Here is an 18,062-nt window from a genome sequence, read left to right on the forward strand (position 1 = left end):
AAGTTTCATTGTTGTAAGTCAGTTATCATGCAGTGCTGTATTGAGCAGAATGTTGTGTCACACAGTTTGCGAATTTCGAGATGGCAGAGTTCGAGGAGCAATGCATCTGCAATAAATTTTCCGTGAAACTCAATTAAACTTTTACAAAGACACCCCAAACGATGCATGCAGGAAGCCTACATTGATGAGTGTTTAAGCCACACTTGGTGATAGGATTGGTTCACACAGTTTAAAAATGGCCAGACAGAAGTTAAAGATGACCCTTATTCAGGCTAGTTTTCTTTGACTTTGAAGGATTGGTTCATCACGAGTTCATGCCACAAGGACAAACTGTTAATCAATGATACTATTGGGAGGTGTTGTGATACCTACAAGAAAATGTGAAAAGGACATGGCCTGAAATATGGCAAGACAGTTCATGACTCTTCCATCATGATAATGCACCTGCACATTCATCCATGTTGGTGCATGACTATTGCATAAAAAAAATAAAAAATAAAAAAAAATCATGCTGCTGCCTCATACTACATATTCTCCAGACCTGGTCTCTGCAGATGTTTTTTTCTATTTCCAAAGCAGAAAACCCTATGCAGATGGCGCTTCACATGATCCAGCAAGAGGCGTACAAAGACCGCTTCTAAAAGTGAAAATGGCATTGGGAGTGGTGTACCAATTGTGGAGGAGAGTATTTCAAAGGAGACCATGCACAATAACTAAAAGGTAAGTGCAGAAAAATTTTGTGGACAAAGTCCCAGAATTTTTTGAACAGACCTTGTAAGATCAGTTTTCAATTGCCAAAATTATATATTTCTGCTTCACTGTTAGTGTGTAAGATAAATACTTGCCATTTTCAATGAAGTTCACAGTAACACAAGACATTTGTAGGTTATTTGCTTAGCTTTTCAAACTCTTGATTGATATGAAAAGCTAATTTCTTGACCATTTACCCATATGAATGGCTACCACTATACAGTGCCCAAGGATCAACTGGAACATCAAATTGTGAAATATATTGCTTAGCGTAAGTTGCATTCCCATCATCCTCCTGAACTCAGTCTCCACTAGCCCCTGTTCTATACTTGCCTCTATCCCATCTCCTATATCCACCTCATCCTCTCTCCTCATGCCACACCAGCTTCAGATAATCCTTGGTGCTTTTCTACTACATCTTAGTTCACATTCATGTTTGTTGCCTTGCCTGTAGACCTTCAGCCATTCCCCTGTACTGTTTCATTAAGTGAGGAGGTTCAGTGATAAGACACTGGACTCATATTTTGGAGGATGGCAATTAAATCTTCATTTGCACATCCAGATTTACTTACCAATCCTTGCCTAAGCTAAGCTTGTCCTCCATCTCTGACAAGATCATTGTCAGTAGGATTTTAAACCCTAATCCTCTTACTGTACTGTTTTATTATTCTTAGTACTCACCATAGCAACAATCACTATACATCCCACTAATCCTACAATTATTTAAATGTTCATTTAGTCTATTTATTAAGCTCCTTGATACATTGTGATGTTCTCATATTTAATTGCAGGCCTATATTATCTTGGCTCTTTATTTTTTTATTTATTATTTATTGCTATTCTGCAAGCCCTTTCATTTCAAACCTGACAATTTTTTATGTGTTTGTCCAGCTAGAGACAACAATCTACTATTCATTGCATTTTCTCACAGTCACTGTTGTTGTCTGGCTGCTCCACAAAAAATCTGTTATGTCATGTAAAATCAGACAAATCTGACTGCTCATAAGTGTTACAGGGATTGGTAATACAGTATAAGAACTTAGATGAGAGAACAGTCTTAGTTGGCATTTGCTAGTATTATTTTTGTCATTAAGAACTTTGACAACTTTCAGTGTTTTTTACAACACTAAAAATATCATGAATCTTTACAGATATACATAACTTCTGACAGACTTCTATAGTAATAATTTATGAATAAGTGCAGGATAAACATTGTCACATAAATTTGTGTTAGGTAGTGTTTCATATATTTGAAGACCCATTGCTGAAAAACTCAAGTCAAGACATAACTGATAGATCTTCTACTAAATGTACTCACCAGATTAATGTAGGTTTGTTTCTTCCTACACTACAATGACGGGAATGAAAAAAAAAATCACATGTAAATAACAAAATAGAGGTAACAATAAGAAATTCTTTTGTTTAAAACATTAAAAAATACTCATTTTTACACAGTATGTAATACACAATTTTTAACATGTGTAGATTTTTTTTTTTTTTTTTTTTTTTGCATTTTTGTACTTAAAATGGCATCTCAATTATCCTCCTATTTGCTTCAACATAGAAACAACACAGCTGCAGCAAAAATATCAATGTGATATGTAACAACAAATGATACACTGAACAAAAACTGAGCTGACTCACAGAAATATAGAGTATGTTACAGTTTTAGAATCTGTATCTCAGTTTTGATGTGCTAGGAAGAATCATTTCATGACTGAAAGAAATCTGCATTTTAGTCTTATATACAATTTATTCAGCTGGATGTTTTTGACCCAAACAGCTGCTCCTCTTCTTGTACTTTTATACATTAACTGAACGAACTGTGACAACACCCATTACTTCTCCTCCACATTCTGATCTAGAACTATGGTTTCTTCCTCTTGTGCTGCCACTCTGGTGACTGGCAGCAAATTCAGATCCACTATGGCATCCAGAGTCCAAAGTAGCATCACTGTAGCAGGTCGAAGTTTGCTGTGTCTGTGACTCAGATTCTTCCTCAGTACTGGCATTTGCTTGATACAATCCTTCTATGAAGCTCCTACTACTGTTGATGTTGTTTGGATTATTTGACAGTCTCATGGAGCTATCCACATTAGTCACTGTAGGGACCAAAAAATTTAAACATCTGTCACTAGGAGATGATGATGATGGGGAGTTAAAGTTTGTGCAGTGGGATGCATTAAGTCTCCCTGTAGCGTTTACCACATTATTTCCATTAAAGGTGTCATGTACTGTAATAAAATTTTTGTGATGCCTATGAGTGTGTAAAAGCTGGGGTTTGGCTATTTGCAGTGGCTGTTCAGGGATTGTTTCATACTGTGCATCAGGAGCCAGAAAATGTTTATTTCTTTGTAGTAAGGGAAAGCTGTCTAGAGGCTCACTGTTAGCTTTATGAATACTGTTCCTTTGCTGATGTATGTGAAGTTTACTCAGCTGCAGCACTGCTGAGATGCAAGGAGTTTCATCCTGGTTATTCTTGTTGCTCACTAATACTTCATCGTTGGGTATTCTTAGAACTGATGAGGGCTCTGGGCTTGTAATTGTATCTCCTATGACAACATCATTGTTACAGTATACTGAATTGTGATTGTAATTGGTTGTTGCTACAAAATTGTCACATTGTGGCAGAGAGTGTGTTACCTGACATGTATAACAATTTTCATTATTATCTGGTACATGAGAAGTAACACCAGCTTCACAGTCTGAAAGTGACATGGCTGACTGTTGGATATTTTGTGATGTGTCATATTCATCATGAGATTTTGGTTCAATATATTGCTTATTGCACAATAAATTATTATGATGTGATGCTTCCTGCTTGCCCACTGACAAATTATCTTTTGACAGGCTCCTCTGTCTTGTTAATATAAAATGAAAGCAACTGTTTGATAAAGTATGCTTCTGGTGATTAAAAATATCAGCTGTTGCATTTTTACATTCAGAATCAATAATTTCATGCTTGCACTTGTTATGATATTGATTAGCACTTTCTGATAACGCCAATTCATTTTCTGAAGTATTTTTTAAATTAACATGCTTTGTTGTGACACTGCTTCTTTGCTGTATGCCTGTTTGCTTCATATTAAGATGATGACTTTTATCTGATGTGGCAAAACACTGTGATACTTGGTGTAATACTTCTGGTTTGGGAACAATAGGCTCTTCTGCTGAAGAAGTTGTAACATTTTGTTTCTGTGGAGCTGAAGCTTCATCATAGAAAGATGAATCTGGCCCATCATTGTGAACAGACACATTACAGCAAGAAGAAACATCAGCAAAATAAACCTCAGATTCAGTTGGTTCATTTCCATTTCCATGTGGAGCTTCATGTACAGTAAAAGCTGAACTTGCCACACCTCGCATTTGTGGTGAGCAGTGATTTGGCAGTCTTCCATCATCCTCTGGCTCTGAATGACCATCAGTCGTTTCCAAACGATGTGGAGTCAATTTATCAGCAACATTAAAATCATTTAATGCTATTTTTTCAGACATACTTTGACTGCGGTATGCTTCTGTTATCTGACATTGTTGACCAAATAATACTTGTATACTGTTTCGTGGGAAACTGGATGTTGTATTAATAGCAACAACATGAGTTGGAGATGTGTGCTGTTTCTTTTGATCAACAGAAAATGGTATGTTAGCAACTGATTTCACAGATGAAATATCTATCCTCTTCTTTGCTTTTCGTACTGGGAGTGTGTTACTTACTCTTTCTCTACTAACTGATGAATTTTTAGTATTTTCACTGCTACTGTCAGCTGAAGCAGGTAATTTTGATTCATCTGCATTTGTATAATTTTCAGTAAGCACATTTTTCCTAACTTCTTCCACATTTGTGTCATTGGAGCCTGCTGCCTGGAGCTGTGAATTGCCAAAGCAGTTCTGCTCTCCAAGAAACTGACCTTGTACATGACAGTGTCTGTGAACATGACTGACACATGGTGGGCTCATAGAACTAGAATGTGGGAGCACACCAAGGATAGGTTCACGATGAGCTGGACTACTATGGTTTGAGTATGGCGGTGGTGGTCCCCACATGTAGTAACCTGGGCCATAACTCTCCACTTGCACAGATGCAACACCAACTCTCCTCTCTCCCTGGTTGTTATGCATGTCTGGATTTGGACGGCTGCTGAAACCATATTGACTGTCTGGACTGCTAGTGGTATTCCGGTAATTTTGACTGCTTTCTCTGAAAATTTAAATAAAAACAGAGTTAAATGAATTATATTTAAGCCAAATGAATTTTTATCATTCTCTTATTAATACCATATGAAATGTTCTGTTAGTTCAGAAAAATCTCACGTTTGGATTATTCTAACATTTTACATACAAAAGATATGTAAAAATGAATGGTTGTGAATTATTCTACTTATATCACTGTTGTTGAGATGTAATCAAGTACTTCTATTGTTAGATAATCAATAATTGAATTGTAAGTTGCCTATGCTACTGCAATTATGAATGGATGCTGCTGAAAGGGTTTTTCTATTTAATAATTTCAGTGTGGACATGAGAAGGACTACGAGCAAACATTTTTTGTGCTCATACCAGATTAGTAGAATTCCAAAATAAGTGTTACTCTGCAGAACGGGATTTTCAAAACTACAAACCAAGTGGGGTGGCGCAATGGTTAGCACACTGGACCCGCATCTGGGAGGACGAAGGTTCAACCCCGCGTCCGGCCAGCCTGATTTAGGTTTTTATGATTTCCCTGAATCACTCCAGGCAAATGCCAGGATGGTTCCTTTGAAAGGGCATGGCTGAAATCCTTCCCTGTCCTTTCCTACTCCAATGAGACTGATGAACTCGCTGTTTGGTCTCCTTCCCCCAACAACCCCAACCCCCCTCAAAACAACATATAACAACCTGAAGACCACAGAGCTTCACTTGCTACTTTACGGATGATGTTCTCTTTCATAGAAATGAGTTTATTTGTTGATCTAACAGTGACAGATCAGTTTAAAAAGAGAAATCCTATTTGTTCTCAGTGAAATATATTTTCAAAATCACCAGTGACTGAAAATACTTTAGCACACATATATAATTTTACTTTATTAAAGCAGGAATTTTACAACCCGAAAACCTGAATTATTTATTTTGATGCCTTACATAACAGAAATTACCTGGTATTTTGGTTGGTTGTATTGCCTCGAGCCCAGGGCAAACGACACCAGCTCCAGCCAGATGTAGGCCTGTGTGTATTTGAATTCCCATCTTCACCTGGGTTTGGTGAATATAGGTTACCCACTCTGCGTGGTGTCCAGTATCTGCTAGGATTTCAAAAAACAGCGTAGATAGTGTGAAGTTAAAAGACTGGATTATTTATTCTGCATTTGAATGTAAGTGCAGAGAAAAAATGACAAGAGAAACTAGAGACAGGAAACAAATAAAAACGAGTTAAGTATCACAAGTAAAGTACCCAGTTCACTGCAAATAAATATTTTTATCTCAAATCACAATTGGGTCCAAATCTGCAGGCAGGTCATCAATGAAGTACAACACTTAACACTGAAAGCACATTTATAACTGAAACCAACATACAGTCAGAACAGAACTGCACTCCTGGATGAAGATTGCATCTCTTCATACAAACATCAAATACTTCAGAATGCTGCTCTTTATGCAACGATTAAATATTCCATAATATACAAACATTACAAACACAACATACTTCAAGAAAAGATAAATATTAAGTAACAGGCTTGAATTGGTGAACTGCAGCACATAAACCAGCAATGGTAACTATTATTTCACACTTCATGCACCACAGCTCATAGCATTGATCAGTCTCCTGGAGAAACAGCAACCCACTGTTTCAGATGTTGTCATTGGAACCAACTATAGTGCTCTTGGCCTAAATCTTGTCAATGGTTCTCTATGTAGTGGCACTGGTGGGTCCTTGTGTTCTAGTCATGCTGTTATATTGTCTTCACTACTGTGAGCATAGAAGGTAGCCCATTCCATAGAAGCTTAGTGAGTCTCAACTGGGTCTCTATGCAGACGACGTGAATAATGTCTGTGTCCTTTTGTCGTCTTGATGAAGAATCACAATCCTTGACTTCATATGTGGCATCCAACGAGCAATGAAGGATACGATATGGCCAAAAGTAGCACTTTAGTAACTTTTGTGGAAGTCTTACTTTCTGCACTGGTGTAAAAATCCATACCCAGTCTCATGGGCTGCATCTCACTGGCTGGTGCTTTACATTATAGTACTCTCAGTCTTCCTCCTACATGCCTAGGTTCCTTAAACCAGCTATCTGCCTTGCTTCTTTGGTGCTGATGATAAGGTGTTTCACATATTCATCCTCAGTATTACCTGGTTAAAACAGGCACAGTGTATCCATTGTCATTTCGGCTTCACAACCATGGAGCAGAAAGAATGGTGTGAATCATGTAGTGTCTTGCTTTGCTGTGGTGTATGTTAATGTCAATACAGGAAGTACTGTATCCCTACCTCTCTATCTGACACCAAGATACACCAAGAGTGTACCAGCCAACATCTTATTAAAGCATTCTGTGAGATGTTGGAGTAACATTGAAATGCTTCAGGATAGCTGGCTGTAGAAGCTGGGATGATGAGCAACAATTTCTGCCCCAACAGATCATATTTCCTCTTATACAATGCTCTGTTTATTAATTGGAATTCTCCTTTGGTTGGTTCCTCCTTTTTCAAGGCTTCTGTGGTTTTCAGCACAGCTGGATCTTCCCTCTGTTGGGCAGCAGTACCATTTAATCCAGTGATGACTGAGATTCCATCCACACTTCTGTGTTCCAGCAAAGGATTCCTTGAAAGGCAGTCATGATCTTGTGTTTGCATCCATCTTTGTATACCACTGTATACACTGAAGCCTCAGTGTCCATCTCACCTGACAAACTGATGGATCATTTAGGTTAGTCAACCTGCCTAGAGAAAGGTGTGCATCACAAAGATGAATGGTTTACCAAATAAATAGAGCTGCAACTTGTTGTTACCCCACACAACTGCATGGTACTCTTTCTCAGTTGTAAAATCATTTTGGATTTTAAGGGTAATCTGGAAATGTTAACTATCATTTTTTCAGCACCTTCCTGAATTTGCACTAGAACTGCACCTATTCACAACTGCTAGTGCCAATGTCAAGTTCCATCTTGGTGTTCTTGTCATACAATGCTAGGACTGGAGAAGGTGTTAGCACCTTCTTAAGGACAATGAAAGATGTTTCTCATACATTGTTCCAAGCAAATTTGGCATCTACCTTCAATAGCTCTTACAAGTGATGTGTCTTATTATGCAAATCAGTTATGAACTGCTAGTACTATGAGTACATACCGAGGAAACTTCTCACATCATGAGTGTGCTGAAGAGTCAGAAAACCTCCACCGCCGTTCTCTTGCTTCCCCAAGATTTTTATTTCTTGGGCAGTTAGGAAGTTAGGAGACATATTTTTGGATTCGTACAGAGGCCTGCAGCCTGAGTGCACTTTGACATGGTTGGCAGGCAGCTTAGATGTTCTTCAAATTTCTTGAAAAAACAACAATGTTGTCTAGATAGCAAAGACATATTTTCCAATTAAGGTATTAAAGAGGATGTCCACCATACATTCATAGGTGGTTGGAGCATTGCACATTTCAAATTGTATAACCTTAAACTCACAGAGTCTGTCATAAATTATAAAGACAGTCTTTTCTGAGTCAGCCTCATCAATGTCAGTTCTATAGCCTGCCTGCATGTCCATAGTTTGGAAATATTTTGCTTCTTTCAAGCAGTCTAGGGTGTCATCAATGCGTGACAATGAATAGATTTCTTTCTTCTTCATTTTGTTTAGTTGTCATAGTCAATTCAGAAATGTCATGTGCTATGCTTCTTTTTCACAAGGACCACAGGAGAAGACTAGTAGCCCTCTGGAGATTTAATGATGTCATCTTTTAGCATCTTCTACACTTGTTCCTGTATTATTCATTCAGCAGGCAGCACTCTATATGACCACTGGCTAATTGGTGTATGATCCCCAGTGCTGATAAACTGTCATACCTTGGATGGCTTGGTCTACCTTTTCTGCACTCTGGATTTGAGAGCATCTGAAAATTTACACAGAATGGCTATCACTCACCAACATTGTTCCTCAGTCAGGCTATTTCCTATGGGCAGTTTGATTGAAGCTTTCTCCCCCTGCATTATCTCTAATGGTGGCAGAGAATGATTCTTTGTTGATGACACTAAGCTGTCCTTCATGGATTGATTTGGCTGTCCCTTCACACATACCTTTAGAGATGAGTTCTAGCTGCTTGTGGCAACTGGTGATTCACAGTTTTCCAAGACCACCTAACCTTGCTTATAATTGTCACTTTCTTTTGTGAGCCTGAGTAGCTTTGTGCAATTGACAAAAGCTTCACAGTTTAACTGAGCATCTCAAATGACCACTTGTCTAATTGATGATGGCTGGATAACGTCTTTAGGATAAACAGCTAGCTGTTTATCCTAGAGCAATTTTTGTTGCGTGTGCTTATTGGAATTCCTTCATCAGTTTGGAGCTCTGATCCTCCACAGTCTACGACTGCTTATGGTGCCTGCAAGAAGTCCCATCTGAGAATAACATTGTGACTACTTTCTATTGGAGTGACAAATTTAAATGGTTGTGTTCTGTCATTGATAATTATTCTTGCAATATGTTTTACTGTCAGCTGGACATATGTCTGCCCCTGGTAGCAGAGTGGTCAGCGTGACAGAATGTCAATCCTAAAGGCCTGGGTTCGATTCCAGGCTGGGTCAGAGATTTTCTCCGCTCAGGGACTGGGTGTTGTCCTAATCATCATCATTTCATCCTCATCGACATGCAAGTCACTGAAGTGGCGTCAAATCAAAAGACTTGCACCTGGCGAATGGTCTACCCGACGGGAGGCCCTAGTCGCATGACATTTACATTTATTTTTAGCTGGACATATTTCCCATTTGTGACCTTCAGCGCAATTGCTTTCATCTTCTTTAGCTACTGTGATAATTGCCTGACATTACAAGAAAAGAAGTTCCTGAATCTGCAGGTGCCTGGATAGGCTGGTCATCAGTGATGACATCAATGAGATTTCCTGACATCTTGGTGACTATTGTCCATGGAGGATTTGCGTCTCTGGCAGTCTCCCTTCACAGGTGGTCACCTTACTTAGATTTCCTGAAGTTGGTGGCTACGCATGTGGCTGGTAGCTCTGTATGGCAATGGGAAAATGCTGCAATGTATTGGGAGTGACCACATCCAGGGCATGGCAATGGGCTTTGTCCCACAGGTCAACTATGACTGGCATGGAGAAGACTGTTGTGATGGTTGGTGTATTGCCATGTAATAGTGATAAAGCACTTGTCTTCCCTCTCTGCAGTAGTGGACAATGTGTCCAGCACATCCATGAGGAAAACATATTGACATGATGTCCTCTGTCCTCCAAATGTCTGTTCTTCCGTGGGATGCAGTACTTGTCAGTGGAGTTGGTCATATCTGCAGTGATCAGATGTTGCATTGTCATTTGATGGTTGTTGCATAAGTCTGAGTTGGTCAAGTCCATTCTTGGAGTGTTTGACTAGTGGCAGAGATTGATGCTAAAGATCAATACACCCTTCTTTAACATTCCCTTTTACCTCCTAATGCATGGGACCCACATGGATCACTGCTGTCTCTTGTTACTGTGACTGCATACACTACTGTATCCCTTGTCTTCCTATCTGGCATATGACAGAGGTGAATTCGTGGTGGTCTTCCACAACTGTCACAGAAACCACATTCTGCAACTGACCATATTTCTTTCATCCAGTTCTTCTTTGCAGCATTTTCTCAATTTGCTGGCACCACTTGGTGAATTCTTCTGTCGTGACATACTTTACCAGAAGATATTGGCAAATGTCTTCTGTGACTCCTTTCATCAAGTGTGAGATTTTGTTGACTTCTGTCATACTGGGGTTCATGATGGGGCATAGGGCCAAAATATCTATATGTATGAGCAGGTCATTTCCCCATTATGTTGGTCCTGTTCTTAAATTGTTCTTTTAATAATCAGACTTGTTGCAGATTGTTGCCAAATGTTTTCATCAGTTTGGCCTACCTTCAGCAAACAATGTCACGTTGAAACCATAATCAACTCCAAATATGAAGGCAGGATCATAAGAAAGTTCAAAACTTAGCATCACTTGACACCAGCTTATAGGCAGAACAGAACTAAACTCCTGGACAGAGAATGCAGCTGTTTATACAAACACTGAATATTCCCAAATGCTGGTATTTATACAAACACTGAATATTTCAAAATAAACAAACGTTACAAACATAACATATTTCAAGAACTGATAAACATTAAATGAGAAATAATTCCTGGTGATTGGATTTGAACTGGTGATCCTAAGCACACCAGTCAGTGATGCTAACAATTATGCCATACTGCATGCACCACAGCTCATGACAATATCGATGAGAAACAAAGCAAACAAAATGGAAAAGAACTGATGTAATCATGAGGGTAGTATTTAAGAATTTTGAGACTTACATATTTACATCCAGCATTTGTGTTTAACCAGTGCAACAGTAATTTAGTGTATCAATTGGTGATGTGAACTAAGTTCACTGCTTTGCAATTTACATATTCAGATTCAAGGCCATGTTCAAAGTTTGTAGCTTCACAAACTAATGGTGCATAGAAACTCCACACAACATAACTGATATGCCTGGGAAAATGCCGGTGCCTAAAATGATTACTAAATTATCTTATATCTTAATCAGGATTGTCTACTGAACTGAGGAAAATGTGTAAAACCATTTTATATGCATGTCTGTCCACAGAATTTATTTTACTAAACAGAAAGAAAAGAAAGAAGCAAAAATAATAAACAATAATTAAGAAAGAGTTTTTGATTTTAACACAAAGTATTGAAAATATAATCAGTACCAAGGAACAACATTAATCTCAAGCAACATTAGATGATTTTTTAAAAAAAATAGTAAGATGTTCTTCAGAATGAGATTGCTGGTTGGAAATTCCATACAGGCAAGAAAAGGAAAATAAATCTCTGTTTGCAGCAAAGAAAATACGTGGCTTATTCATTTTCAAAGTAATGAAATGCAATAGCTTCTTCTATAAGAAATTGTGCTTCTCATCACTGATACATATGTGGGAAAATTAAAGAGATGTGCTTTTGTGTTTCTGTTCATTATAAGTGACTGCAGGAAATGAAGAACTTTTGTCTCTTTTTCTTTGGATGTCCGAAGGCAGACATAATGATGAGAAGTTCTCATGGTTACAGTACTTAAGGGATCTGATAGGAAGAATCACCAAAGATGCTGAAGATCTTAAGCACCTCAGCTATAGATTTTGGATGATGATACCATTCATTTGCTTCAGCTTTAGAATTATTCTATGCAGTTGCAGTTAAATTCTGCATTTACATTATACAGAGCTGTGAGACCTACATTCCCATGTGGGAATGAGGCTACCTATGGCTGCTTCCAGTCCACATTCTGTGGCTGGGCAGCCTCCACTAGGAATCTGGTGGTAGCACCTTGTGGTGTGTTATGTCTATAGACGTTTTGCTGTTCCATGATCATCTACATTCCAAACTGTACATCATTAAATGAATCGCCCATAAACACTTAAACCATTTGATATGTATGCCATGCAGGGCCCAATGGTAGGTGGCATAAGGAAAATATCACCCACAACCCAGAGTTGGAGCTGACTTCTAACCACTCTATTGAAGAGGCCCAAAAAAATTTAGGTTTAGCATTTTAAACTCTATTTTATAGAATTTTAAATAAACTCCACAACTAAATGGGTATATTCACTGATAAATCTAAACAGATGGGTTTTCATAGCTGCATTGTAACTTCTCCTGAGAATGTTCTTAAAATGTGTTTATGAAATTGGTGTACTCTGTCTCATGCATAGTTACATATAACCTCGAGGAACTGGAACAGATGATGTGTATTTGTAAAGCAAAATGTTTCACATGCTTTAAATTTCTGAATCCATTGTATATGTTACACAGTCCAGACAATACTGGTCAACATATACAGCTACAAAGTATTTGAATGAGGTGTTATTCCACTGGGTCAGAACACATGAGAATTCTGGGAAAAGAAGTGGCTGATATGACAGACAAGGAAGCATGTACTGAAAATACCATTGATTCACTGTGCTGTTGCCAAACAGACTATCACCTCAATGTTGATGTTCAGAGTCATATATCAGTGTAAATTCCATTCTAATGTAGAGGTTGTCAATCTCACCAAAGTTATTATCCGCGTACTCATGTGTAGCACAGGAACTGAAAGTGAGATTTGCAAAGCAAAATGAGAAACACTGAACTGTTTCCAAACATTCCTTTATAGAAAATATAATGTAATTGGATGGATAAAGAAGCAACACACCAAGTGGACTGGCAGCAGGAAAACACACTTATCAATGGTATTGCAATTTGCAAGCTTTTGGAGCCAGTGGCTCCTTCATCTGGCAGAAGGGTTGAAGGGGAAGGAAGACTTCTTCTGCCAGAAGAAGGAGCCACTAGCTTTGGAAGCTTGCTAACTCTGAATACATTTTATACATGTGTTCTGCTGCTGCCACTTGTTGAGTCGATTTTATATCTATCCAATTACATTATATTTTGAAAAGTTGATTATTTTCATTGATATACACTACTGGCCATTAAATATGCTACACCACGAAGATGACGTGCTACAGATGCAAAATTTAACTGACAGGAAGAAGATGCTCTGATATGCAAATGATTAGCTTTTCAGAGCATTCACACAAGGTTGGTGCCGGTGGCGACACCTACAACGTGCTGACATGAGGAAAGTTTCCAACCAATTTCTCATACACAAACAGTAGTTGACCAACGTTGCCTGGTGAAACATTGTAGTGATGCGTTGTGTAAGGAGGAGAAATGCGTACCATCACATTTCTGACTTTGATAAAGGTTGGATTGTACGCTATCGTGATTGCAGTTTATCGTATCGTGATATTGCTGCTCGCGTTGGTCGAGATCCAATGCCTGTTAGTAGAATATGGAATCAGTGGGTTCAGGAGGGTAATATTGAATTCCATGCTGGATCCCAACGGCCTCGTATCACTAGCAGTTGAGATGACAGGCATCTTATCTGCATGGCTGTAATGGATCAGGCAGCCACGTCTTGATCCCTGAGTCAACAGATGGGGACGTTTGCAAGACAACAACCATCTGCACGAACAGCTAGATGACGTTTGCAGCAGGATGGACTATCAGCTCGGAGACCACGGTTACCCTTGACGCTGCATCACAGACAGGAGTGCCTGTGATGGTGTTCTCAATGATGAACCTGGGTGCACGAATGGCAAAATGACATTTTTTTGGAAGAATCCAGGTTCTGTTTACAGCATCGTGATGGTCGCATCCATGTTTGGCGACATTGCGGTGAACGCACATTGGAAGTGTGTATTCATCTTCGCCATACTGGTGTATCACCCAGCTTGATGGTATGGGGTGCCAATGGTTACACGTCTCGGTCACCTCTTGTTCGCATTGATGGCACTTTGAACAGTGGACGTTACATTTCAGATGTGTTACGACCCGTGGCTCTACCCTTCATTCGATCCCTGCGAAACCCTACATTTCAGCAGGATAATGCACGACCGCATGTTGCAGGTTCTGTACGGGCCTATCTGGATACAGAAAAAGTTCCTCTGCTGCCCTGGCCAGCACATTCTCCAGATCTCTCACCAATTGAAAACGTCTGGTCAATGGTGGCCAAGCAACGGGCTCGTCACAATACGCCAGTCACTACTCTTGATGAAGTGTGGTAACTTGTTGTGGGTGGTAATGTCCATATCTCAGCCATGACTGCAGTCTCAGGCAACTGAAACCACACTGTGAGCAGTGGCACCAGTGCACGATGGGAGTGACGACTGGGTGGGGGTAAGGAGGAGGCTGCGGCAGGGAGGGAGACAGATAGTATGGTGGGGATGGCGGACAGTGAAATGCTGCAGGTTAGGCAGTGGGCAGGGAGAGGTGGGGAGGGAGGAGAGAGGAGTAGCGGAAAAGGAGAGGAATAAAGAGAAAAAGAGAAATAATTATTGTCAACAATAGCGGGCAGAGATTAATGGAAACTGATGTCAGAAGGGTTATGCGATAAGAGGAGGTGTTGCACAGATATCACCCAGCTGTGTAGTTCACAAAAACTGGTGGTGGAGGGATGGCTCCAGATGACCCAGATTTGAAGCAGCCATTGAACTCAGGCATGTTGTGCTCAGCTGAATGTTGTGCCATTGGGTGGTCAATGTCATTCTGGTGGACAGCTGCTTGGTTGACATACAGTCCCTGGCCAAATTATTAGACGAACTGCACATTTTTAATGTTGTTTGTAATAATTACATGTTGTGTACTATATTTAATGCTATTAATCAGAAAAATTATGACAGCTATTCAGGGAACTTATTACATTGTTGAATTTTGTATCTATTGTTGCTTCATGACATTGGATTGTTGACTTATTGTATTAATATGCAGAGTACAGCATACAGGAAAGGACCTGTTCAATAGTGTTCTCGCATGTAACTGGTGTAATATTTTGCTCACTTTTATTATCAATTTTGTAATATCGACATCACAATTGATTGTTTAACAAACAGATATTACTAACTGTGACCTTTAAAAATGGGTAAAAGAGTCACCACATAAAAAAGCGGAGGTCAAAGCCTTCATTAACACAAAAATGTATTCCAGTCATGAAATTTCACAAAGGTTGGAAACATCAGAAGCTAGTGTGAGGCGTATAAAGAAGAAAATTGATTCAGGTGAAGAACTGAGCCCCAAAAGGAAGAACAAATGTTGAAGAAAACCAATTTTCACTCCAAGGTCAGAAAGTTTTCTCAAAATAATTTGCCTAGAAAACAAATTTGAAACAATGAAACAGATAAAATCTCCAGAATGAGATTTTCACTATGCAGTGGAGTGTGCGCTGATATGAAACTTCCTGGTAGATTAAAACTGTGTGCTGGCTGATGACTCAAACTCAGGATCTTTGCCTTTCGCAAGCAAGTGCTCTACCATCTTACCTACCCAAGCACAACTCATGACCTGTCCGCACAGCTTTAATTCTGCCAGTACCTCATCTCCTAGCTTCCAAACTTCACAGAAGCTCTTCTGCGTACCATGCAGAACTATCATTCCTGGAAGAAAGGATATTGCGGAGACATGACTTAGCCACAGCCTAGGGGTTGTTTCCAGAATGAGATTTTCACTCTGCAGTGGAGTGTGCACTGATATGAAATTTCCTGGCAGACGAGGTACTGGCAGAATTGAAGCTGTGAGGACGGGTCGTGAGTCTTGCTTGGGTAGCTCAGAATGTAGAGCACTTGCCCGCGAAAGGCAAAGGTCCCGAGTTTGAGTCACGGTCGGGCACACAGTTTTAATCTGCCATGAAGTCTCATATCAGCGCACACTCTACTGCAGAGTGAAAATCTCATTCTGGAGACATCCTCCAGACTGTGACTGAGCAATGTCTCTGCAATATCCTTTCTCCCAGAAGTGTTAGTTCCACAAGATTCACAGAAGAGCTTCTGTGAAGTTTGAAGGGTTGGAGATGAGGTACTGGCAGAATTGAAGCTGTTAGGGTGGGACATGAGTCTGCTTGGGTAGCTCAGGTGGTAGAGCACTTGCCTGCAAAAGGCAAAAGTCCTTAGTTTGAGTCTCGATCCAGCACATGGTTTTAATCTACCAGGAAGTTTCAGATAAAATCTCAACTGGAAGAAGCTAATGTGAATGCATCTGATGCACTGTTCGCAGAAAGTTGAAGGATATTGATTTCAAGGCCTGCCAACCCACTAGAAAACCAATGTTAACAGCCACAATGAAAGTAAAGCATCTGAAGTAGATTAAACAGTGGTGTGATAAGGATGTGAATTTCTGAAGATCGGTAATTTAACTTTAAAATTATTATTTACAATATGATACAACCTATGTACATTTATTCATAGTAGATTAATTATGTTTCTTGATTTTTACAGGTATGCTTCAGCGATGAAAACACATTTGAAATTTTAACTAACAAATGTCAGTATGTGCACCATCGAACAGGAGAAAAATTTCATCCCAACTGCATTATTCACACCATAAAACACGCAACTAAGTTGATAATTTGGTCTGTCATCTTTGGCAAGGGAACAGGATGTCTTTACATGGTTAAAGGCATAATGAGGCAAGACCAGTTCAAGGAAGTCCTTCAAAAACAAAAACAGTTAATACCACAGCTCAGAGAATGGTCCCCGAATGGGGAACCATTTATTTTTATGCAGAATGGTGCTCCCTGTCACACAGCCAGGTCAATCAAATCCTTTCTGAAGGAACAAAATATCCCTCTGTTAGACTGGCCAGGTAATAGTTCCAACATGAACCCCATAGAAAAAAAAGTATGGGAACTAATGAAGAGGGAGGTGGCAAAAGATGTCATCACAACAAAAACACAGCTCTTTGAGAAGATCATCAATGTGTGGTATCATTATCAGGAAACTGTACAGTCCTGCATTGACAGCATGCCATGTCATATTAAGGCTCTCATAGCTCCAAAAGTTGGCTCAACTAGATATTAAAATTAATGTTTTCACTTTCACAATATTTTAATTTTTGTTATAATTATTGAAATAAAATATTTTCAACAAATGCTATGTTTTATTTATTTGTTATATCACCTTAGTTATGAAGTAGACAACTCATAATCATTTTATCACAGTTTATGTATTAAAAACAAACAAATTTTGTTAGACATAAATAAAAAATTTACTTAAAAACTGTAGTGCATCTAATAAATTGGCCAAGGACTGTATTGACATAAAATGCTGTGCACTGATTGCAGCAGAGTTGGTGTATGACACGGCTGCTTTCACAGATGGTCCTGCCTCTGATGGGATAGGATAACCCTGTGACAGTACTGGAACTGGATGTGCTGAGTCGGTGGATTGGGCAGGTCTCACACCTGGGCCTTCCACAGGGGTATGATGCCTGTGGCAATGGGATGGGAGTAGGAATGACATAGGGTTGGTCCAGGATGTTGTGTAGTTTGGATGGGCAATGGAGTATGACTTTAGGAGAGTGGGAAGAATCTTGGATAAGATGCCCTCATTTTAGGGCATTGTGATAAAGTCCTGGCAAAAATTATGCTTCAGTTGTTTCAGTCCAGGGTGATAATGGGTCATGAGGGGGCACATTTTTGTGGTTGATTCTCGGAGGTGGTGGAGGCATTAGGTGTGTGTGAGGATATGGCATGGGAAATCTGGTTGTGGAGTAAGTTTGGGGAGTAGTGCCTGCCTGTGAAGGC

At 39.4% G+C, this 18,062-nt stretch overlaps 1 protein-coding gene across 3 annotated transcripts in view; it reads right to left on the bottom strand.

Moving 5' to 3' along the window:
- Positions 1–1,673: 1,673 nt before the first annotated feature.
- LOC126184777 (uncharacterized) overlaps positions 1,674–18,062 on the bottom strand; it is a 397,357-nt gene continuing 380,968 nt past the window's right edge. For 2 of the 3 annotated variants that reach the window (XM_049927331.1, XM_049927333.1), the window contains 2 exons: positions 5,883–6,029; positions 1,674–4,948 (listed from right to left, as the gene is read on the bottom strand). In XM_049927331.1, coding sequence (XP_049783288.1) covers positions 2,554–4,948; positions 5,883–6,029 — 2,542 coding nt within the window. In that variant the 3' untranslated portion in view covers positions 1,674–2,553. The remainder of the gene's footprint in view (positions 4,949–5,882; positions 6,030–18,062) is intronic. The other variant, XM_049927332.1, reaches the window with a different exon arrangement.

Source organism: Schistocerca cancellata, chromosome 4 (genome assembly GCF_023864275.1).
Source record: "Schistocerca cancellata isolate TAMUIC-IGC-003103 chromosome 4, iqSchCanc2.1, whole genome shotgun sequence".
Taxonomy (NCBI): Eukaryota; Metazoa; Arthropoda; class Insecta; order Orthoptera; family Acrididae; genus Schistocerca; species Schistocerca cancellata.